Raw genomic sequence first — 25172 nt, 5'->3', positions numbered from 1 at the left:
GTAGGAAATTTTCCTGTTACCTACAAGCTTGTCTTAAATTACTGGTAGTCCTCTTTTAGTGTCTAAACCTGGGACTGGCAATTTGGTCATTAAGCAAAGCAATAAACAATGCTTATAGTTCAGCTTTCCTTTGCTTTATAGACCAGTGAAGAATGTAAATGTAAGCACTGGTTGTAATTTTATTTTTCATGTTAATTGCAAATGGTTAATAATGGGCGCAATTGCGAAGTGCAGATTACCTGTATATCAGATGTCTGTAAAATGTCTGTAAAATCTGGGTATTTCTTCTTTGTGCTGTTCTAATTTGCTTCTGAGAAAGGCGTTTTCAGTTCTTAGGAAAATTGATGATGCGAGATTTAGTGGTCCAAGGATGGGGAATGGCCATCACAAAACATTGCTACTGAACTGTTGGGAAACTACCAGACAGGCAAGGAGGGTGTGTGTGTGTGTGCAAGATCAAGCAAGGCTGGGGTTTGCGCAGCTACAAGGGACCTAGGATTGACAGACAGACACACACACACACACATGCACCCTTCAATTCCATGGAATCGTATCTATTTATTGTCAAAAGAAGGCAAGCAGCTTGGGAAGATTCTTATAGGTAAAACACAAGAAACAATATCTATCAACATCTATGAACAAAACACCAGGACTAGATGTATACTGCTTTTTTAATAGGTAGAAGCCAAAACTAGTCAACTATGGTAGTCATCTTATCAACAAACTGGTGTCTATTGCTGCAGAAAATATGTTTTCTTTTTCAGAAACTTAATGGACAGTTGGCTCAACAGTGCACCGAACTAAGCGGTGCTCTTCAAATAGCTGCTGTGGAAAATGATAAACTTATTTCAGATCATCAGACTGCTCTTAAGGTATGGAGTACCTTTTAATGTATATAAATGTAACTTTGTTAAAAGCCCATCATTGGTTAACTTCAGGTGCATACCTAGCCTTTTTATTCATTTTATTTATTCATATGGCCACCCATCTTGCTAACGTGATTCTGGTTGGCTGTATAAATAAGAATCCAGCCATGTTTTGTAATAGATCAATTAGATGGAAACAATGTGGTAGACAAAGGGGGACCTGTATATTTGTTTAAATAGCTGAGTTTCAAGAAGTCTCCATCAGAATATATTGTTAAAATCTATGAAGGAGAAAAGGTAGATCATACATACGGCTGATGTTTGATATCTGTCTTGCAGCAGTCTCACAAACATTTTATTGTACATTACACAGGATCCCCTTTTGAGGGAGATAGGCAATTCAAAAATTTGAAAAATAATATTAAATAAACTAAAAAAAACTTTTTAAAAGAAAAGTCAAGCAAAGAATTGCTGGTTTCTCATTTCTGTTAATGTCAGGCTTTGTTTATTCACTGTGAACTCCGAAACAGAAAAGAAATTAGCTGGACAGCCCTTACATTGACAAAACTGGGGAATTTCAAGTGCTGATCTAGTTTGTTTGGGAAACTAGTTCATCATTACGTGCCTTTATTTATTTTTGTTTCCTTGCTTCCTTAGCAGTTGTTTGCTCCAATGCAGTGGGATTCTGAATAGCTTCCATTCCTTTCCTTTAATAAGAAAATTAAAATAGCAAAACAATATTAGAAAGATCATCTGTCAATTATCAAAAATTACTGTGGCCACTGAAGAACCATGCATCCAAATTACAAGTCAAGTGGGCCCCAAACTCATTCAAGTGTCCTTTCCTGGAGCTTTTTATTTTTTAAGCAATTTTTTTACACTTTTCACAAAACTCAACAGGATTGGGCTATATTTGATCTCAGGAAGCAAACTGTTCTAGTGAAGGGGGCTGCAACTGAGAAGGCTCCACCTCTGAACGCTGTAGAAAATTTCTAAGAAAAGGGATCTGAAGCAAGCTTGCTACTCAGTCTTTTTAGATGGGCAGGTGCAACTGGAAGGAGGCAGGCCAAAGATAGGCATGTCCTAAACCATAAAAGGCTTGGGTGAATTGTAGACCTTGAATTGCTCTTGAAGCCAACTAGCAACCAGTGCCTTCTGACATAGGAATGTTAGAGTATAGTTTGGTACTTCTGTTGGTTGAAGTAATCTGCGCCAGTTCAAGCTACTGGATGGTGTTCAAAGATATTCCATGGAGAGGAAATTAAAGCATGAGCTACTCTGAGCAGTGCCTGCCAATTGAGAATGGTCATAGCTGATACAGCAGATATAAGTGATTGGTTGGTTGGTTGATTTTTATCCTGCCTTCGTTATTTTATAAGTAACATGGTAGCAAACATCCTCTGATTTTCCACAAAACAACAATTCTGTGAGATGGGTGTGGCTCAGAGAGGAGGACTGGACCATAATCATCTAGCCAGCTTTCATTGCTAAGGCAGGACTGGAACTCCCAGTCTCTTGGTTTTTAGTCTGGTGCCTTAAACACTAGACCGAACTGGCTCTCATTATTGTTACCTACATGTTTATAACCCCCCCCCCCTTTTTTCCCCCTCCCCATTAAGGCGGAACAGGAAAAAATGCATCAGAAACTGAAGGAACAAGACTTGATTTTGGATGCTGCTCAAGCCAGTGTGATGGGAGAGCTGCAGGTTGTGGAGAAAGAAAAAGTTCAGCTCCAGAAAGAACTGTGAGAGGCCATTGAAATTTGTGTGGTTGTTTCCCAAGTGTGACCTACTTTCCTTCCTGTCCTGCTTTCCTGTTTTCTGCATTCGTCCCTTAGTTTAGCACAAGCTATACATTATTCAGCTTCTTTCACTGTCTTCTGAAATTTTTGAAGACTGTAGAGGATAACAGGACTGCCACACAGTTGTGTTTATTCTGCAGAGAAGACTTGCGAACTGAGCATGCTGAATGCAAGAAGAGGGACCGTAAAGAAGACATCATTGCCAGTGAAAAAGCCCGCCTGGAGTGTACAGTTTCCCAGACCCAAAAGGAACTGGAGAAAATTACACAGGAGCGAAATTCTTTGCTGAATGACAAAAAGATACTTGAAGAACAGGTACAGTGGCTATTTATTGTGGTTTTACAGTAAAATCCACATTTTTGTTAGAAGGACATTACATGTTCTTTAGAGAGAGGCAGACTTGTACAGTACAGTCAAACCTCGTCTTACGAACCTAATTGGTTCCAGGGGGAGGTTCGTAAGCCGAAAGGTTCGTAAGACGAAACATTGTTTCCCATAGGAAACAATGTAAAGTCAATTAAACCGTGCAACCAAAAACAAAAAACCGCAAAAAAAACCGCTGCCGCCCAGCTGTCACCTTGACAGCCGGGTGGCGGGGCTTCCCAGCACCCCCCCCCAACCCCGAACTTTTGCCGAACTTCCGGGTTCGGGGTTGGGGGGGGGTGCTGGGAAGCGGCGCGGCTGTTTTAAAAGGTCACAGCCGCGCTGGGGGGCTTCCCAGCACCCCCCCGAACCCCGAACTTTTGCCAAACTTCCGGGTTCGGGGTTGGGGGGGTGCTGGGAAGCCCCCCAGCACGGCTGTGACCTTTTAAAACAGCCGCGCCGCTTCCCAGCTGTCTCCCGAAGCCGAACGCGGAAGTTCGGCTTTGGCGTTCGGCTTCGGGAGACAGCTGGGAAGCCGCGCGGCTGTTTTAAAAGATCACAGCCGCGCTGGGGGGCTTCCCAGCACCCCCCCCCAACCCCGAACTTTTGCCGAACTTCCGGGTTCGGGGTTGGGGGGGTGCTGGGAAGCCCCGCCGCCCGGCTGTCACCTTTTAAAACAGCCGCGTGGCTTCCCAGCTGTCTCCGAACGCCGGTTCGTAACTCGAAAAAAGTTCGTAAGAAGAGGCAAAAATTTTCTGAACCCCGGGTTCGTATCACAAGTTGTTCGTAAGACGAGGGGTTCGTATCTTGAGGTACCACTGTATTTGGAATCTTAGTTAAAAAAACACACCAAGATGTTTGCTGCTTTGTATAACATAGCAGGTACCAAAATAGCATATACAGGTGGTCCTTTTCTGATAACTGCAAAAGAGGTCATAATTTCCATTGGTAAGTAAGACAATTATTAATTTTGCCCCATTTTAGGATCTTTCTTGCCACAGTTGTTTAGTGAATCACTGTGGCTGTTAAATGAATCATTCAGTCATTAAGGGAACCTGGCTTCCTCCATTGATCTCCATTGACAATGCCATAAATACGTGCCAGTTGCCAAGCATCTGAATTTTGATCCTGTGACCATGGGGATGCTGCATTATTCATCCGTGTGAAAATTAGTCATAAGTCACTTTTTTCACTGCTGTTGTAATTTCAAACCGCCACTAAGCAAATGGTTGGATTTCGAGGACTTCCTGTACTGACAGTATATGCAAGATTTGAATTGACTGAAAAGAATACAGTGGTACCTCAAGATACGAACTTAATTGGTTCCAGGGGGAGGTTCGTAAGATGAAATGTTCGTAAGACGAAACATTGTTTCCCATAGGAAACAATGTAAAGTCAATTAATCCGTGCAACAACAAAAAACCCCCGCAAAAAAACACTGCCGTTCGGCTGTCACCTTTTAAAACAGCCGGGGGGGGGGGCTTCCCAGCAGCCTCCCGAACCCGGAGGTTTGGCAAAATTTCGGAGTTTAGGAGGCTGCTGGGAAGCCCCGCAGCTCGGCTGTCACCTTTTAAAACAGCCGGGCATGGCGGTGACAGCGGCGGTGCTGCTGCTCCGGTCGCCCGATTGTCTCCTGTCTCCCGCGCCCTTCGCTTTGGAAATGGACCCCGGCGGGACTCGGGAGGAAAAGTGGGAAGGGGCGCCAGGGAGGAGACCCTTCTCCGTGGGGATGCTGGTCCAGTTACCCGCCCGCCCACGAGAAGCGGGTTGCGGTTTTCACTGCACACCGATGAAGGTTGGGGAGAGCGGGAACCCCGGATCCGCCCCCTCCCCAAGCCCAGGGGGCAAGGAGCGAGGGGGCTGCGAAGGGGCGTGCGCGGCAGAGTTCCGGCGGAGGGGCCGCGCACAAAGGCCGAGGCGAGGCTGAGCAGGAGGAGAAGCCAACCAGCGAGGCAGTGGGCTGGGAGCCGCAGGCGAAAGGAGCTCGGGCATCGGAGCGCGGCACCAGGCATTGTTCTCCGGACCCCGCTTGCTCAGCCCCGCGGCGGCCCTTTCCCTCTCCAGGCTGCGGGCGAAGAAGAAGGGGAACCCTGGATCCGCCCCATCCCCAAGCCCAAGGGGCAAGGAGCGAGGGGGCTGCGAAGGGGCGCGCGCGGCAGAGCTCCGGCGGAGGAGCCGCGCACAAAGGCCGAGGCGAGGCTGAGCAGGAGGAGAAGCCAGCCAGTGAGGCGGTGGGCTGGGAGCCACAGGCGAAAGGTGCTCGGGCATCGGAGCAAGGCGCCAGGCATTGTTCTCCGGACCCCGCCCACTTAGCCCCGCTGCGGCCCTTTCCCTCTCCAGGCTGCGGGCGAAGAAGAAGGGGAACCCCGGATCCACCCCCTCCCCAACCCATTTCACTTTTTAAACAATGCCAGGGAAGGGACGTCCCCTTCTTCGCCCGCAGCCTGGAGAGGGAAAGGGCCGCCGCGGGGCTGAGCGGGCGGGGTCCGGAGAACAATGCCTGGCGCCGTGCTCCGATGCCCGAGCTCCTTTCGCCTGCGGCTCCCAGCCCACCGCCTCACTGGCTGGCTTCTCCTCCTGCTCAGCCTCGCCTCGGCCTTTGTGCGCGGCTCCTCCGCCGGAGCTCTGCCGCGCGCGCCCCTTCGCAGCCCCCTCGCTCCTTGCCCCTTGGGCTTGGGGATGGGGCGGATCCGGGGTTCCCCTTCTTCTTCGCCCGCAGCCTGGAGAGGGAAAGGGCCGCCGCGGGGCTGAGCGGGCGGGGTCCGGAGAACAATGCCTGGCACCGCGCTCCGATGCCCAAGCTCCTTTCGCCTGCGGCTCCCAGCCCACCGCCTCGCTGGTTGGCTTCTCCTCCTGCTCAGCCTTGCCTCGGCCTTTGTGCGCGGCTCCTCCGCCGGAGCTCTGCCGCGCGCGCCCCTTCGCAGCCCCCTCGCTTCTTGCCCCCTGGGCTTGGGGAGGGGGCGGATCCGAGGTTCCCGCTCTCCCCAACCTTCATCGCTGTGCAGGGAAAACCGCAACCCGCTTCTCGTGGGCGGGCGGGTGACTGGACCAACATCCCCACGGAGAAGGGTCTTCTCCCTGGTGCCCCTTCCCACTTTTCCTCCCGAGTCCCGCTGGGGTCCATTTCCAAAGCGAAGGGCGCGGGAGGCAGGAGACAATCGGGCGACCGGAGCAGCAGCACCGCCGACGTCACCGCCATGCCGGGCTCGGCTTCCCTGGCTGCTGGAGACGCAGAGATTCGCCCCTTGTCCCGCGTTCGGAGGCTGCTGGGAAGCCACGCGGCTGTTTTAAAAGGTGACAGCCGGGCTGGGGGGCTTCCCAGCACCCTCCTGAACCCCGAACTTTTGCCGAACTTCCGGGTTCGGGGTTCGGGGGGGTGCTGGGAAGCCCCCCAGCCCGGCGGTCACCTTTTAAAACAGCCGGGCGGCTTCCCAAGAGCCTCCGAACGCCGAACCCGGAAGTTCAGGTTTGGCGTTCGTAACTTGAAAAAAGTTCATAAGAAGAGGCAAATTTTTTCTGAACCCCGGGTTCGTATCACAAGTTGTTCGTAAGACGAGGGGTTCGTATCTTGAGGTACCACTGTATTTCCATGCTAGATTTTTTTTAAATAAAATTTGGCACAGAAAGCAACATAGAAAAGCAGTACAGTCTGCATAGTATTTGATTAGTTGTCACTAATCGCTGCTGATTCAGATTTTTACAAAAGTAACCATTCCTAATGTAGATCAAGAAAAAAAATATAATAGATTAGATTTCCCTTGAAGTATGTGGCAAAAAACTATTTTAATTCTTAATGGCAGTCGCAGCAAACAATACAAGAAACAAGAGGAAAGATAGAAAAGTTGGAAGCTGAACTAACGGAAAAAAAGGTACATATTATATACAAATGTTGAAAGTATTGAGGTTCCCATTGGCCAACAGTTAGGTCTGTCGATTGATTTGCAATTCATTGGGTTGTAGATTCAGACTTGCTTGGCATAAGCTTGGAAAAACATAGGAGGCATCCCTAAACCTGGCCTATTACTTTTAACCTCTGTTTAGTTCAAAATTTAGTTCAAACATTTGGTGAAATGATCCAGTAGCATTCAGTTATTTTAAAATCCTTTGACAGCAGTTTAAAACTGGGTCTTCTTTGGGTTACTGAGTTCTACAGCCAGCTAAACATGATGTAAACATCTTTTTTTTAAAAAAATAGAATATACTTTACTGATAAATGCATGATAACCTCATTAAAGGAATTAATTTTAACTTGATGTTTATAAATAGAAGACTAATTAGTTTTTAAGATTGGTTTTTAAAATTTGGTTTCTGATAAGATGGTTGGGTTTTTATAATTATTTGATTGTATTGTTTTTTACCTTGAAAGCTGCCATGAGTCTATGAAGAAGAACAGCCTACAAATCAAATGATAGATAGATAGATAGATAGATAGATAGATAGATAGATAGATAGAGAGAGAGAGAGAGAGAGAGAGAGAGAGAGAGAGAGAGAGATAAACTAAGTAAATAAATATTTTTAGTAATTTTGAATGTTAGCACCTGATGCTGTACATAATTAGCAATTATCTAGCTCCCTCTGCTGCCAGAAAAATATCTAGATATGTTTCATTTACCAGATGGTTCAACCTTTGAACAATTAACCATATTTTATGGCACCTGAAATGTAGTCTTTGTTTCGTTTTTAAGTTGGAAATCAATTGTCTGCAAGAATCAGTGAGAGCACTTGAGAAAGAAAAAAGGGAATTTCTGGAGCAGGATGCTGATCTTAAGCACCAAAAGGTATGGAACTGAAAAAGTACAACATGACATAAAACATAACATCATTCTCCTCCAATAAAAAATAAACCTCAACAAAAAGGAATGTTAAGGGGGAAAATCAATACTTTTTTGCAGCATCATTGGAAGTAAAGGTTTATTTTAATCATATCTGCAGTTTTCACAGCATCTGTTTCATTTGATTTAGTTCCCCATTTTACTTTTACATTCAGGGTTGGTCTTCCATCTCAGGCAAAGAGAAGTTTAGTGATAACCTTTCCCCTGTTTCCTATCAACTTTGCAACTTTCATTGTTGTTAGAGGACATTATGTATTAACCCAGCAGCCTGCTTGTTCTCAGTTTTATTGGGCATTATCCTGTGGTCAGCATTGAAGTGAGATTGTGCAGTCAGGATGTGATTTGAACTAAGGTGTCCTGGGCTATTATCCTCTCTTACTTCTGGTTCCCTTAAAGAGTCTCCACATAAATCCTTGAATTTATTTTTATAGTACAGGAAACTGATTCCCTTACACGAAAGAATGGGTCTGACTCAGTAACAATGGTTACTTGTATGTGCAACCTATTCAGCTTTTCTTCTCAAAAAAATTCTTTTTTGAGTTTATGGATAGAGACGCACCCTGAGATTCTTAGGGCAAACTATAAGTACTTCAGTAAATAAATTGAATCAACATTTTGGAAATAAGAAACATTTACTATAGATATCTCCAGAATGGAAGGCTTAACTACCCGAACTGCAGTTTTGATATCCTTGGTTTTACAGAGAGCAGGTTCCTCTCTTTTCATCCTGCTAACCAGTGTTTCCTCTTTTATTATGCTTCAAGCTAATGGTGAAAATTTATGACTGCTTCATTTCTTCATTTGCTAAAGACACTGGAATCACAACTGAATGAAAACAAAGAAAAAGAATGAAGAGAGAGAAATTTCTAAGCCACGTGCTTTAGTGTGCAAAAGTATATGACATCATGAGGAATAGATGTATTTAATAACCCAATATTTATATACTGATGTATTTTAGACTATTTTGATTTCACCTGTTGGAATCTGACTTTGTATAATCTTACACCATATCTTTTGCAATTTGCCTGTAGATTCTGTGGGATTCTGTTCATAATAGTTTCTCCAGACACTTTAGAAAATATTTAAGCGGAAAGTCTTCTTTCATTTCCCCTAGCTGAAAGTACAGGAACTGGAAGAAGAACTGCAGTCCCTCATGTATGTGCAATCAGAAAATAACCAGTTCCGCAAGTTTTGTGTCGCCCTGAAGGATAAATATGATCAGGTACTACATAAACGTAAGAGACATAAAGCATCTGTAGCAGGGGTGTCAAACTTGATTTCATTGGAGGCCGCATCAGGGTAGTGTTTGACCTTGGGATGGGGGAGCATAGCCAACAGGGGCATGGCCAGCTCAACATCACTCGAGTCAGGGACACCTGTGATGGTCAAGAGCTAAAGCAGGACTTCCCTCAGGTACACAACCCTCCTGAGCTCCATTTTTGCTGGCATAGGGACCTGGACCGGTCCTTTGCTGTTTCCAAGATGAACTCTTAGACCAAATCTAAGCACCCCACGGTACAGATCCAAGCCTCAGTCTTTAAGTTTGACACTCCTGGTCAATAGTATTTTAGGTACCTATAGCAATATACGTATATGTTACATTTTGGTTTTATGTCTTTGTTCCTTTTTCTGTACATTGTTTATTATTGCATTTAAATCCCACATTTTCTATGACAGCATGCATGGAGATGTCTAACTTTACCCTTCTATAACTATTTTACAAAACAGATTGGGTTGAGGAAATTAAGCGACTGACTTGATGTCATCCAGTGAGCTCTATATGCAATAGAGATTTAAATTTGGATCTTTGCAGGCCTCCTTCAGGTTTTGATGTTGTACTTTGCTACCCCACCAGGGTTAGGGTTTGAAGAAACTACTTACGTTTCTTCAAACCCTACAACAATTTACCAGCTGTGCATTTAGAGAGAGACTTGGGTTTAAAAAGTTATCAATAACATCCCTCTGCCAGTTTAAATGGTTTAAATGTTCAGTCAGCCATTTTATTTTATTTCTATAAACAAGAAACACTTTTGGAGCCAAGAAAGTAGAAGCAGCTTTTTGATTGCTACAAGGATCAACTTCTTGGAAAAAAGAAAAATTTGCGAGTGTGTTTCTATCTTTCTTTATTTTCCTTTTTTTGGGACAAACTGCTTGGAATTATATGTTTCTCATCTTTGGGATCAAATGTAGATACATTATACATAGTTAAATAATCATTTGCATTAATATATATGTTTCGTGTTGGAAAAAATTGCAATACTAAATTAATACATAGCATTGATAGTTTTATCGTAGATGATTTTTGAATAGAAATAATAAGTCATAATTTTAGAGCATTAAAACACATTTGGGGGAAATAGATGGAGCAATCATATAGGACCCAAATTCTAATTTTCTCTTAGAGCAGGGAAGGTTTTCTGAGCTTATTTTAAACAAAATAATTAACAGACACAAATTGATATCACAACTCAAAATAGGATATGTCAAGTAATATCAGAGCATTTTAACCTCCCAAGAGATACTAGTGCAGATCTCAATGTGCCTATTTGGTAAAGAAAAAAGAAAAAAAAGGAATTAAATTTAATCCAACTTGTCAATCTGCACAAGTTTTTCACTTAATTTGTGCATTACAGAAAGTGGATTGTGAAATATTACACTGTTTAAAATTACATTCTGACCAAAGAGGGAGGAGTCTCATGATGTCACAAATGGAATTGAGTGATGTCCCAGCATTTCTATGATATGGGAGAGAACATACATCTTTACCTTTGAATAAGAAGGGCTGTTGAGCGTAGAACTTTTCAACAACCATTGATGGGGAAAAGGAACAAAATCAGATTTAAAATGGCTCCCTTCAGATCTCAGTAATGTAACAGCTTTTTAAAACAATATGTAGTTGGGGATAAGAATCGGTATTTGAAAATGGACACCACTCTTTTCAAACTTGATCAGCCTTCTCCAGGATATTTATTTCTCCTTAAGCCACAAATTTTATAGCAAAAATGCCTCTCAAAAAAAGAAAGTCTTCGGAAAATTGCTGGCAGCAGAAGTCCAGTAACCATTTTAGGTCATGCCTGGCCTGTGATGTAAAGGACAACCTGGAACTTAGGGAACAAACTTCTGCCCTGTATTCTCCAACACGTAGAGTTCATTTCATGACTGATCTGCCTGGAAGGGAATCTGTCTCTGACTGTGGTGATAATCGCAGAGCCTCTTCGCATGATCTCTTCAAAGCTGCCATAGCTGTGGATGAAAAGCTGGAGCGTAGAAGAAAACTCAGGAGCCACAAACAGTTAGATACTGACAGAGATGTAGTTAGTAAGGGAACAGATCCCCAGAGGGTGAGTTTAAACCATGACATGCAGAAAGAGGATATTAGCAGCCAATCATATATATATTAAGTAAAGAGATTCAGGTTCTCCTTTTTCCTTAGGCAGGAAAGCCAGCTGGATATCATTGGGTCAGTCATTCTCTCTCACCCTTAGAAGGACTAGCCTATACTAGATCTCTGTGTGGGTGTATGGGTGTGTGTGCGCGCGCATGCATGACCACATCCATTCATATTCACACCTGATATTGAACAGCCTGGTTCATTTAAGTTTCTTTATCTTCTCCACGTCCCACACATACATAGAGTGTGTGATTCCTAAATTTGATTTGAAAATTTTCTCCAAGGTACTAGTGTAATTTAAAAAATCATAACATAAAGATAGATGATGATATATTATGCCTGGAATTTGAGAAGTGAAAGTGATACATTAAGGCTGTGAGTGTTAAGGAAACATACCTTATGTCCTTCACCTGTGAAACTAGAGGGTAGTTTGATCCGTTAAAAGTTCACGTTTGCAGAAGTGTTACATCAAACTCATATTTAAGCTAGAGGGTTTGTAGCTATTAAAGAAATCTGCTTTTCTTTAAATTGAAATAGGAAGTTGGTTCCATTGTTAATTTCTAATAATTACTTTAAGCTACACTTTGCACTTTGTATGCTTCTTTATTATTTGGCGCTGTGATTGTTTTATCCTACAGTTAGTTCTGTAAGAGAATAATACCATTCTATGGGCAATGGGGAGAAATAGTAGGAGAGTTTATTATTATACCACACATTGGTAGTTGATAACATGTCACCTGCTTTTAATTGCAATATGCAGTATTTTGTGTCAAATTAGTCTACATCCCCTTTGTGCTTTGACATCTTTTATTATTTAAAAAATGCATTGAGTAATTTCTTTTCGTTGGGCTTCATTTTATGGTGAGATTAGGTGGGGGAATTCATTTCCTAATATTAATCATGATTAAATTGTCTTGAAAAATGTTTGTATCTAGGTTGCCAGTTATTGTTTTTAAAGAAATGCTTGATCATATTCTGTGGCTCATGGATATATGTGGAATGGTAACTAGTTCTGAATATTCCAGTCTCTCTTTACTGTTTAGTTACTGATTTATTTGCACAAAATTGAAGGTAACATTTTCCCCCAGAGACTAGTTCCTGGCATTTAGAAAAATAACATTTTTTCCTCTCTCTCTCTCTTTTTCATAAAAGACACAGTCTCTCCTTGTCTGTAGAGAGGAAGCTCTTTCTCTGTCAGTCAAATCCCATGAGGAAGCAATAAGAGAGATCCAGAAACTCAGAGGGCAAATAGATGCCAATGAAGAGAGAGAGAAACGCAAGGTAACAGAAGATGAGGAAAGATGGTTATCAGCTTTGTCTACACTTCCCAACTAAGTAATTTCACCAAAACACCTTAATGTTTCTATTCATCATCTCCATAAAGATTTTGGTTAATTGTGTGACCTATCACATACTGTTTCAAATGTTCTGGTCACCATATACAGTATTAGGTGCTGGGAGAATTGAGGAACAACCCTTTGCTGCTCTATTTCTCACTCCAGCACCACAATGAAAGGCAGTATGACAGAGTAGTGCTGACTCTCATTTGATAGTTGGGAGGAAAAAAACAGCCAGCAAGGTGATTTTTCAAAATACTTTTGAAGTATGACTTCCTCATAGGGTGGAATAGATGGAATGATTGCATCCAATCAGAAATGTTTTTCCTACTTCTCAACAGAGCAGATTTTTCAATTGATTAAACTTCCTGGGATACTTAGCCAACATACTTTAGAAAGAATAAAGCGAGCTAATTTTTCAGCTGCTGATCTACCTCAATTTACCTGAATAGTTAACAGTAGTTATTTTCTGCTCCGAGTCCATGTAGAGGGGCAGCATACAGATCTAATAAATAAATAAATAAAGATAGATAGATAGATAGATAGATAAATAAATAGATAAATAAATAGATAAATTTATTATTATTATTATTATTATTATTATTATTATTATTTCCCTACACCACTGGTCTCATACCATTGTGGCTAGATTGAATCCATAGCATGCCTTGTTTGCTCTCCAATTAGAACTAGAAAATATAATCAGCAATTGCTAATACTTACTGTATTTTTTGGACTATAAGGTGTATAAGACACACCAAGATTTCAAAGAGGCACCGGTAAGTAAGAAAAAAAAAGGTTTTGTCCTCCCCAGCCCCCAGAAGCACTCTGCGGGCCTCCCAAACCCTCTGTGCATCCCATTTTTGTGAAAAATGGGTTCATTTTTCGCAAAAATGGGATGCAGGGGGTGGGGCTTCAGAAGACCAAGAATAGCTGTATTTGGTGTATAAGACACAACAACATTTCTATACACTTTTAGAGGCTTTTCATACATGATAATGATTTATTCTGCACTGAAGGCATGTCAACTTTTTCAGACCTCAAGATAAAGGGTGCTGAGCCCAGACAATTGCCTTTCAGAAAAAGTGAAAAAGTTTATCTTTCTAGCCTTTTCTATTCTGTATGGCAGCTAGTTTTCCAGGTTTTCAAAGGACGAGATCTTTACTGAGCACATTATCTGATATTCTTCAACTGGGACCATCTGCTTGTAAAAATGAGTACGCTGCCCCTGGGACATGCAGTTGTTAGACCAAATGCTCATTGCCATATTGTTGCTCTACAGCTAGCAAATCTACAACACAAGCTGGAAGAATCGAAAGAAGATAACATCAAAATGACCACAATTCTACAAAATGTGTTGGCTTCTCATAACAAGATGCAGGCAGCTCTGGAAAAGGTGCAGATTGAATTGGATCACAGAGATTCTGATATTATTGGCTTGAAGAAAGATAGGTAAATGATTTTGACATCCTTCCACTTTGTATATTGCTCAGTATGGCCAACTGAATGGTTTTTATATGTGTTGTAGAATACCATTAGTGTCCACCAGGGGAAAAAAGTAAAGTATTCAATATCAGGATTTATTAAGAAATGTTTCAAGATATTCTATTTCGACAAATCTGAGCTTGCTAAAAAAATCTTCTGAAGTACTAGGCAATATTTGAGATTTGCATTCTCTCAGGACATCTATTCTTTGGGCTACTTCTCTTCTCATATGTAGGACCCAGTACGAGGAAAGAATTCAAATGCTGGAAGAAGAGCTGGAAGAATATCAGAACAAGAGAACTTTGGACTCCCAGCGCAGTGTAAAGGTAAAAAGCAAAGCAACTTCCAGTGACTAAAATAGATAGACTGGAATTTGGGGCATTGTTGGTAACAGAAATGACATTCTCTGTTGATGCAGTATTGATATAATTTGGTTGAAATGGGAGGCTCTTTTAGCTGTGCATACTCTTTGTGTTGCCTTTTATAGTTTAAGGTTGATAGCAGGATAAGTGGTTGACACTAATTGTAACAAAGATATTCCCTCCCAGGCCCTCTTTTTTGTGTGTGTGTGTGGAGGGTGGATTTGCAGAATTATATTTATTTATTTATTCAACTTCTATGCCACCCAATCCCAAAGGACTCCTATCTTTTATTATTTTTTACAAATAATTTAAGGCAGCGAACATACCCAGCCCACCTTCCTCCTCCTATTTTCCCCACAGCAAGAATCCTGTCAGGTGAGTTGGGCTGAGAGCAAGTGACTGACCCAAAGTCACCCAGCTGTCTTTCATGACTAAGGTGGACTTGAACTCATGGTCTCCTGCTTTCTAGCCTGGCATTTTGCAAAGTGACTATTGGGAGGGCCATGTCCATTCCTAAAATGGTTGCCATAGCAAATGCAGTTATGGCCACATAAAGCCTTTTAAATATATGAAATAAAGTTGGTGCAGGAAGCCTGGCAAATGCCAAGTAAAACATCTTTGGGCACATTGGTTTTGTAGTAATTGGCTGCATTTCACACAATTCTTGTCACCATGTGCTTTCTTCCGTATTATGAAAGATGAATTCACTTCGTAAATCCCTGGAAACTGCGAAGCTGGAAAAGAAGAAACTTATCCAAAATTTGGAGCAAACTCTACAGACCAATGGTGCCTTGGAAAGCAAACTCTCTCTTGTTCAAGATGAGCTGGAAAGCAAAGAAGCAGAATGTCAGCAATTAATGCAATGCAGGTGAAATGTTGTTTACTTACATATCCATTTCCTGTTGCCTTACAGAACCTCTAACTGGATTTCTTTCAGGGCCAGTTCAGCATTGTAGTTCACCGTGGGCTGGCCAGGAGAGGAGGGGGAGATGGGACAAATGCCTTTTGCAGCACCTTGACAGCCAAAATGGGGGTGTGGTGACCCATGTGAGCCCCTCCATGTCCCCTGTGCTGCAGGGGGCCATCCAGGCTAAAAATGAGGAATGGAGGGGCCTCTGTGGCCTGCAGAGTTTTGCAGGAAGTTGTCCAGGGCAAAAATGGGACACGAGGAACTGCATGCGGGCCACCCGCACCCTGTTTTGTCCAGCAAAGTACTGCAGGATAAAATGGAGTACGAGGGGCCTCATGTGGGCTACCCATATCCTGTTTTGGTGGCCAGATGTCCTTTGTTATTTCCAGGCTGGCCCTGAGGGCCAGATTTATGTACCCTGTGGGCCAGATCCGGCCCGCAGGCTTTGAGTTTGACACCCCTGCTCTAAGTGATATACAACATCATAAAGATAATGCAACAAAATTAAATTTACAATCTAATTATAAACATTAAATCTATTGGTACTGCTAATTAATGGAATTGATGTCCTGTAAGAATTCCTTTTCCCTCCTCAAAGGGACCAGCTCGTTGATGAAACCAAGCGGGAGACAAAGTTCTATGCCGATCGCCTGGAGACCCTGAAGAAACAGTTTCAGACTGAACGAGAAGTAGCAAAGAAATCAGCCCAAAAAGAATCAGCCGAGGTGAGGAAAGGGAAGGGCTTTGGAGTGAGTTCTTGATAGATTCCACTCCAATAAGGAATAAAATAATGGTCCTATGTCTCCATTGCACGCTAGTTGCAATAGATAGTCTTTGACAATAATTGAGACCAGGATTGCCATCATTGAGTAATACAGCCATAAAGTATAATGTCATAGGACCTCATCACTTAGCACTGACAATCCAAGCAGTTCCAGTTATAACTGTTGGACAAGTCATTAAGCAGAAAGCAGAGGGAGCCCCGGGTAGGGAGCAAGGAGGTGCCATGGGAATGGGGAGACCTGGCACACGCTACAGGCAAGCAGGGGATGCTTGATGCGGCACGAGCTAGAAGGGCTGGAGAATGAAGACATGGGAAATACCTGATTATAGGGAGTCCATGGAGAAAGAACATGGTGAATGCAGTCGAAGGAGGCTATGGAGGCAGGGTGCAAGCATGTGCACAAGCACAGAGACACCATAGAAAGAGGAGGCTGAACACCATCACTCTGCTAAGCAAATAATCCCCCCACCACTGTCAAACTATTCTCTAAGACTGCATTAGTCTCATCATTCTTATCACCCATCTCCTCCCACTTATTACTGTATGACTGTAACTTGTTGCTTGTATCCTTGCAATTTATATGAATATTGTTTCCTGATTGCTTATTTGTACCCTATCATTAAGTGTTGTATCTCATGATTCTTGACAAATGTATCCTTTTTTTATGTACACTGAGTGCATATGCACCAAAGGCAAATTCCTTGTGTGTCCAATCACACTTGGTCAATAAAGAATTCTATTCTATTCTATTCTTCCTTTGGGATTCATATCGGTGGCATTAAAGAACCTAAGAAGACACAGTCAAGTCTGGTTTATGTCACCCAAGGAGAGACCATACTACTTCAGAATCTTCTGCATGCCAGTTATGAGTGATGGATCCAATACCTCTAATAAAAAGAGTTTAGGATTTAAGCTGAGATTCCTAATACTCTAGAAAAACGTTATATCACTAAACAGAAGCCAGATAAGAGTAGGAAACAAAAATCTATGAGCTTTTAGAGTGGAGGGACAAAGTAAGAATTCAGACATGGCCTTTATCTTCGGAACTTTTTCAGATGAAAATGAATTGCCTCTGTCTCTACCCAATAGATTAAAAAAGCTCTTGAAGAGGCCTGCTCTAAGTCTGCCGAAATACTACGCTGCAACAAAGAACTGCGGTCAAAAGTGATAGACCTGGAAGCCGCATTAACAAATCAGAAGGAGAAGGTAAAAAAGCAGAAAATACTAATCACCCAGTACTTCAACTCCAAGACCAACAGTACACAAAATGCAGAAAAAATCAAGGTAAGTTAGATGGATTTGGTTTCCTTTATCTTCTTTGCAATTACTTTTTTGTATAGCCTGCATCTGCCTTTACGGCAAGTTACCAATGGGACGTCATATGTAAAGTTAGAATGGAAATTTTAGACAAAATGATAGAATGAGGTCTAGATGCAAAATCTCTCTGCCCTATGAAATGGCTGAGACAAAACTAATCATAGTTTCCTGCAGAGCGTGGGAAACCTGGCAGTACTGTGACAGCCGGAGAGGATAAATGAATAGGTGTGGCCTGCTCATCATGAACAAAACTTAAGATTTCATTAGAGTTAGGGTGGGATGGGACAAGAAATTCATACACCTAGTTTTTAATAATTAAACTTTAATTGTGGCTTTCCATTGTTGTACTGCATCTGATTGCTGGCAACTGAGGCAAAGTGAAGAGCAAGGCCTAGATTTGATGTTTCTACTTTCTTTGAGCAAGCCTGGTCAGAATCACACTAATATTTTCAGCCTCTCTCTAATATCCTGAAAAGGAAGAGCCTTCCCAGTAGCTTAGTTTATGAAATGGTTTAAAGTCGCATAACTTACAAAGCCTGCATGTTTGGGATTCCTATTATCGATTTCTTTTCTGAATTTCTGCTTGTTTGAAATACTTTAGGTGAAGGGGTAAATAGGATCACGTGGCAATGCGGAGATGTGTTTGGGGCATCCAGTGGTATCACTAAAATTCTGGGCCTTTAGTATCTTGCAGCATCACATTGGGGAAGGGTAGTGGAAATGGTTTCCAGCTATGCAGCTATTAAGGCCCTTTAAACTACATTTCTAGATATGGTGGGGCCAGTGCAAAGTAATGTGATTTTCTTCCTCCAGATTTCTGTGCCACTTTTAAAATTTATTTATTTCTGATGACATTCTAGAAGACTGCCCTGGGGAGTCTTTTATTTTCTGAATACTGTATTTACTACCGGTTTCTTCACCTTGGAACAGTCATTGTAAACATAGAAACATATTAGATTGATGGCAGAAAAAGACCTGATGGTCCATCTGGTCTGCTCTTATACTATTTCCTGTATTCCTGTAGGATACATATATTTACCCCAGGCATGTTTAAATTCAGTTACTGTGGATTTTCCAACCACGTCTGCTGGAGGTTTTTTCCAAGTATTTCAGTAAAATAATATTTTCTCACATTGCTTCTGATCTTTCCCCCAACTAACTTCAGATTGTGCCCCCTTGTTCTTGTGTTCACTTTCCTATTAAAAACACTTCCCTCCTTCAATTTCTAAAATTGGAATGCCTGTTTGCTTGCTTTATGTAGCAACTTGAAAACAGAATGAGTACTTTAGAGTTTTGGTATCTAGCAGGAAAGAGCAGACACTGTCATTTACTGTAGGTAGATGCTTGGATGCTTTCCTTTCATTGTTGTGAAATACTTTCAGGAGATTGAACTGGAATTGAGGCAAATGGAAGAGCTGAAGGACTTATACCAGAAGAAAAACTACGAGCAGGTAGCATCAACTTTTTATAGCAAATTAAGTATTGACTAAACTAAAATTTGATCACAGAATCAGATTCTTCTTTTTCTAGTCCCATAGTATCAAACAATTTGCCACCGAACTAACAAGCCTACAAAGTGAAATGCAGCAACTGGCCAAAAATCAGCAAGTGATGGAAAATCAGCTGGAAGAAGAAAGGAAGAAGCGAAAACAGCTTGAAGAAGAGTGTCGAGTAAGTCTCTTTTAAGCTCCTAGTCTATTTCAACTGATTATCTTAATATTTTGCCTTTAGTGACAGCTAGTGACATGCCTAATGCTCCTTTTTTCTGTTCTTTTGCTTGATAAAAAGCAATATCTGTTAGCATTAATGTTAAATCATATTGAAATTATGTTTTATTTTGCTTGGTTTGTATTTTTTATTACTATTTTTAAATTATTACTATTTTTGTTCCTTTAGACTTTGGAAGACACCATTAAGGAGCTCAAGAAATGCAAGGCGGCTACTGAAGAGAAACTTAAAGAAGCCAGCATTGAGTCTCAACAGGTAGCTGCAGAGACAAAGAGGGGGGAAATCCTGGGGCAGAGTTGCCATTTTGCTTTGAAATTAATATGCTTGGAAAGGAATTAGTTTTACTAATTCAGAATAAAACTGGCTTGTCATTTCTGAACTTCTCATTATGTAAGAGCTAACTTTATGATTTCATTTAAAGTTTAGGAACTTATCAGTATTCCAACACTTATCATATATTATCAATTACTGATGAAAAAAAGGCCTAGGAAAATGCCATTCCTTTTTAATAATCAATTAGCAGTATTACATTTCTGATATCCTTTCTCTGCCTTAGATCTCTGCTAACCTAGAAGAAGCTCATCATTGGTTCAAGTCCAAGTTTGATAGCTTGCAGCGGGAATTAGTCAAAAATCGAAAACCAAAGCTGTGTGAAGAAAGTGAAGAGGAGGTCAGTATTGGAACAATGTCCACAAATGAAATACTTGTTGTGGATCTCATGTCATATTATATACCCTTGATGGTGAACCTATGATATGTGTGTCACAGGTAGCCTGTAGAGCCTTCTCTGGGGACAGATGAACTGTCGCCCGAGCTCAGCTCCATTGCCACGTGTGTGTGCCTCCTGCTGGCCAGCTGGTTTTTAGGTCTTTGCCGCATATGTGTGGGGGGAGCATGAGGGACTCATGTGATTCATGCACACGTGCAGAGTTGGGCATGCCGGCATGGGGCCACATGTGCATGCCCAGGGATCACATGTACATGCAGAGGTCGCATGTACATGCACGAGGGAATATGGCGCATGTGTAGAGGTGGGGGCATATGGGGTCAAGTGCACATGCGCAAGGGCACAGGTTGTATGTCATGCATTGCCTTATGGGTGCGCGATGAAAAGGTTAATCATCATTGGTATATACCATGCCATTTGAGAGCAGCTGACTTTGCACATCAAGTTAAGTCATAGTATGGCTTGTTTGGTCTTAACTTCATGTTCTGTTAACTCAGCCATTTTAATGTGAAACTGATTCATGTGTTAGAATATTGTGAGAACTCATTAAGTACCATATATTCAGTCAACCAAGAGGGAACAAACATTGGCACAGTATGCAATCCAGCCTAGGACTGTTCCCAGGGGTGAACAGTAGACATCAGTAGCCGTTAAAATTCAGCAGCTGTTAAAATTTAATTGAACTAAGGCAGTGATGGTGAACCTATGGCACAGATGCCACAGGTGGCACACAGAGCCATATCTGCTGGCACACGAGCCATTGCCCTAGCTTAGCTCCAACGTGCATGTGTGCCAGCCAGCTGATTTTTGGCTTGCACAGAGGTTCTGGGAGAGCATTTTTATCCTCTCCCCGCTCCAGGGAAGCCTTTGGAGTCCGGGGAGGGAGAAACACAAGCCTACTGGGTCCACCAAAAGTTGGGAGACAGGCCGTGTTTAGCCTCCAGAGACCCTCTGGGGGCCGGGAAAGCTGTTTTCACCCTCCCCGGGCATTGAATTATGGATGTGGGCACTTGCGCATGCACGATAGTGCATGCCCATGCTCTTTCAGCACCTGAGGAAAAAATGGTTTGCCATCACTGACATAAGGTATAATTTAAATTTCACTTACAGCTGTTTTTTTAAAAAAATATTCTGAAAATTAAGATTGGTAACTTTGTTTCTTACTTTGTTCCAAGAATGTTCACTTTGGAGATCTACTAACCAGAATTTTGGATCTGAAATGCTTGCAAATGTTAGTTTTAGCAGATAACATATTTCATTTTGATCAGATTAGAATCGAAGTATGAGGTCCTCAGTAGATTTGACATTTTCTGATCGTTCTCCACTTTTACCAAATGTTCTATCAACAGAATAAGCCAGTGAAGATCCCTAGCCAAGCCTGTCTAAAGCGGTGGGAGACCAAAAATCACCTGAAGCACATCTCCAGGAAATATTTAACAGAACAAAATAATTGATGACCGGTTCCAGGATGTAAAAGATGACCCTGCACCTGTGAACATTATGTCTCAGCTCTAGGGCCCCAGGAATGGTGATGTAGCTGGAAGGAGCCAAATGGTAGATCATTTCAGCGTGATCCTCCACATACTGATGTCAACAGAGATCTTGTATGAACTAGGAAAGCTCTACACTAATGAAGCAAAGTCCTCTAAACTTTAGGCACTAGGTTTCAACTACCAAGTCTTTAAAATGCCTCTGTGGAACTTTTCACAGGACCGGAAAACTTCCAAGTTTTATTAAAAATAAATTATGTGCCTCAATCTTAAACTCTTCCTGAGCAAATAACTTCCATTTTTAAAGTTACACATAGGATTCAAGTCTACACGGGGGGAAAGTATACCGAATCAACCTTATTATACTATATACACACTATACACCGTGATATGATTTGTTTATTTTGTATATTAGGTGTTATGCTGTATTAGCAATTCAAGAAAGGAAAACTATTTGAATTTCTTTGTTTTTAAGTGGCAGGTCTGAAGCCTTGACCAGGCTAAATTTTAGAGAAAACAAGGCTGGCATCCAAATATATTCTTCACAAAGGGTGGTAGTATTCATGAGTCCTCTTAATACAAGGTATAGTTTGTACAAATACATCACCACTTGAGATAAACGGCACGAAAGGAAATATGTATAACAGAAATACTTTCATAACTACTAAAATTATAGTAACGGTTCTTGACAAATGTATATTTTCTTTTATGCACACTTTCTATGGAGAAGGACAGCATACAAATCCAATAAATAAATAAACAAACAAAATTCACAATCCAGTCAATATTTTTCACAAAAAAATATTTTACTATCTGCTCTTATTTGCTTGACCTAATCCTCATCCATAATTATTTGTGAACTGAACGATTCGGTATGAGATGAGAAAAAACAATATAAAAGCCAGAAAGTTTTATAACATTGGTGATTTTCATATTTACGTACATGAAATACAACATCAGAATTTCATTTTAAAAACCCTAAAACAAGTATGTTGTTTGACAATTTACAGAACTATAAAATATTTGCTGAGACTTCCAAATTAAAGTCTTACAAGGAATTAGTTCAAAAATATCAAAACAATTGGTCTTTCCAAATATTTTCACTCTAAATCAACCTTTCCTTTATTTGTGTGTCCTCCAGCAACTCCCAGAATTTTCAGCAATAATCTGGTAACTGGCATTCAGAAATAGAAATGACAAGGGAATCCAAATTGAGGAAGATTACCATAAATCATGGATAACAATTATATATTTCTGAACTTTCTGTTCTAGATAACCACTGTGTAGTATATAAGCTTGCTATATATTTTGTAGGGGTGTGGGATTTATTTTTAAGAATAAAACATCCACTTTTTTATAACAGTTGCAGTTTGTATTTTGTTCTAAAAAACAGTAGTTCCTCTCCTATGTACTACAGTATAGTCTATTTTTTTTAGGAAATACTATGACAGAGAATCGTTAGATTGCCACATCTTTATAGTAAATTCATTTTCAATAAGTTGTTAAATGTAAAAGAAATAGAACTTGAGCTAAAGAACCTGATTTTGGCCTTTTGTTTTATTATCATATCCTGAAATTAACAAACAGTAAAATAGTTTCTCTTCTGTCTCCTTTTCAAATAAGAAAAACATGCATAACAATTTGTTCATTTCTTCCAAATGAAGAAGCAGAAGTTGCTAAGAATTCACGAATCGTGTACTGTAATAGAACAAGAGGCATGACAATCCCAAACTTGACCAAAACGTTGGGTATTGTAAGGGTAAGTAAGAGCCAATACTTTTCTGGAATAATAGGTTTTGTGTATCAAAAAGCTCTAAATGTTGTTGATTGCTGTACAGATTTAAATTGGCCATTGGTTAGAGAGTTAGAATTAAGTTTCCCAGTGGAAAACAGCTCAACCTTCAACTCTATCAAGAAAGTTCTAAGATTTCTATCAAGGAAGTTTTAAGTCTTCTTGTATTTCTCATTCAGTTTTAGGAAGAATCAGAGTGTTGAATTATGTAATTCAAAGGCTGCAGTCCATTCGTGATGTCTTAGTCTTGACCATTCTTCCATCTGTCTCGTCCAAGTCTCCTCATATAAGCAAAAATCGTTTATAGAGCTGATTTTCCTTTAGAATCAAAGGAAGGAATTAAACTCGCTGACCAAATGTATAACTTTGTCCTCATACAATTCCATATGTATACAAGAGTTTGCGAGCCATTCGAATATTTCCACTGTTCTGATAAATGAGCGACAAATTGAAAGCAATATCTCTTCGTAGGTCTGTCTGGTCAGCTTCTATTCCCTAGAATAGAATAGAAAAATCTATTTTAACAAGTCATAAAATATCTTTTCCCCAGAATTCATGTGCACAAATTTATATATTTATATAATTTATTTTTTAAAAATTTAAAGGAAGTTTAAAAATAAAGTTTAAAAATTAATACCAACTAAGAACAATAAAAATAACACAGAAAGCTAAAAGTGCAAGAAAGGAAAAAAGGAGACAAATAGAAAAGAAACAGAGAGGCTACCAATATGATTTACAGCAGTTACAAATAGAATTATGACTCTACTCTTATTCTACGGTTACAACATTTATATAATTATCTAATCATCAAAACCATAAATTATAAGTTGATTTTTTTCTAATTATGGAAAAAAGTATATTGCTCAAAAAAATAAAGGGAACACTCAAATAATACATCCTAGATCTGAATGAATGAAATATTCTCATTGAATACTTTGTTCTGTACAAAGTTGAATGTGCACAGCAGCATGTGAAATTGATTGTCAATCGGTGTTGCTTCCTAACTGGACAGTTTGATTTCACAGAAGTTTGATTTACTTGGAGTTATATTTTGTTGTTTATTTTTTTTGAGCAGTGTACATAAGAAATTTCCAGTTAGCAATAAAGATGGATATTGTCTTTTCTTGAATTCAAGTCTTTAGTTTAATTTTGGGGGGAAATCCTGCACATGGAAATGTAGTATGGCAATTAGATTTTCTGGGATCCTGAAAAATAACTATAAGTAGGGGTAAATCTTTTACCTTGGCCCATTGCAAAATTGACTATTCTGCTTGGCCTTTTCAAAGGTTTCAAATGGCACAAGACTATGCTTGGAACAGTAATAAAATATAATGATTTTAGTTACAATTTTCTTAAACTTCAGGGCAGAATTTGGAATCATAAATGCTTTGTGGGATGGGCCAGAAGGCAAAACAGGTTTCCTCCAAACATTTTGGGAAATTGTCATCAGCATTTTTAGAAAAACCATAAATACTTGAAAGGGAATAAATTTGGCATTGGATTTGAATGGCCAAATTAGAACGCTGGATGACAGTGGGAAATCAAGCTGAAAGTGGCAGCTTGTCAGATGCTGATTTGTTATTCTTGCTTTTCATCAAGACAGCCATGAGGCAGTTGACATTCACTTTATAAAATATTTATGGTCACATGCTTAAACTAACACACGAGATTTAAAACCATAAATATTTTATAAAGATCTTTGCAAAACTATCCTAAGATGCCAACATGGACATACATCTGTCTATTACTGGTGATGAAAACAGAATCGGAAAGGGGGCAAACAGGAACACATGAGCTTATAGAGTAGTGATGGTGAACTTTTTTGTTTTGGCATGCCAAAAGTGTGTGCATGTGTGCACATATGTGCCCGCACCCATAATGCAATGTATGCCCCCCACCTGCGCGAACACCCCTACCCACATGTGTGCATCCCACATTGCACATGCGCATATCTCCATGCATGCGCCCTGTTGCCATTGCCCCATTT

The 25172-nt window shown here is 40.7% G+C and overlaps 2 protein-coding genes across 6 annotated transcripts in view; one reads left to right on the top strand and one right to left on the bottom strand.

Moving 5' to 3' along the window:
• Positions 1-22750, top strand: part of CCDC150 (coiled-coil domain containing 150) — a 37321-nt gene extending 14571 nt beyond the window's left edge. For 2 of the 5 annotated variants that reach the window (XM_070732120.1, XM_070732119.1), the window contains exons 11-27: positions 765-872; positions 2486-2610; positions 2808-2982; positions 6831-6899; positions 7716-7808; positions 8977-9084; positions 12406-12534; positions 13873-14042; positions 14311-14401; positions 15136-15305; positions 15946-16072; positions 17221-17415; positions 18831-18899; positions 18979-19119; positions 19345-19431; positions 19733-19846; positions 21253-22750. In XM_070732120.1, the coding sequence (XP_070588221.1) occupies positions 765-872; positions 2486-2610; positions 2808-2982; positions 6831-6899; positions 7716-7808; positions 8977-9084; positions 12406-12534; positions 13873-14042; positions 14311-14401; positions 15136-15305; positions 15946-16072; positions 17221-17415; positions 18831-18899; positions 18979-19119; positions 19345-19431; positions 19733-19846; positions 21253-21357 (2076 nt within the window). In that variant the 3' untranslated portion in view covers positions 21358-22750. The remainder of the gene's footprint in view (positions 1-764; positions 873-2485; positions 2611-2807; positions 2983-6830; positions 6900-7715; positions 7809-8976; positions 9085-12405; positions 12535-13872; positions 14043-14310; positions 14402-15135; positions 15306-15945; positions 16073-17220; positions 17416-18830; positions 18900-18978; positions 19120-19344; positions 19432-19732; positions 19847-21252) is intronic. The other 3 variants (XM_070732123.1, XM_070732122.1, XM_070732121.1) reach the window with 2 other exon arrangements.
• The window catches only part of GTF3C3 (general transcription factor IIIC subunit 3), a 31409-nt gene continuing 28417 nt past the window's right edge, over positions 22181-25172 (bottom strand). Inside the window, exon 19 of the mRNA XM_070732125.1 lies at positions 22181-23680. Coding sequence (XP_070588226.1) covers positions 23558-23680 — 123 coding nt within the window. The 3' untranslated portion in view covers positions 22181-23557. The remainder of the gene's footprint in view (positions 23681-25172) is intronic.

This window comes from Erythrolamprus reginae, chromosome 1 (assembly GCF_031021105.1).
Source record: "Erythrolamprus reginae isolate rEryReg1 chromosome 1, rEryReg1.hap1, whole genome shotgun sequence".
In the NCBI taxonomy this organism is placed as follows: domain Eukaryota; kingdom Metazoa; phylum Chordata; class Lepidosauria; order Squamata; family Dipsadidae; genus Erythrolamprus; species Erythrolamprus reginae.
Note: the sequence above shows the minus strand (reverse complement) of the source record. Positions and strands in the feature narration are given on the sequence as shown.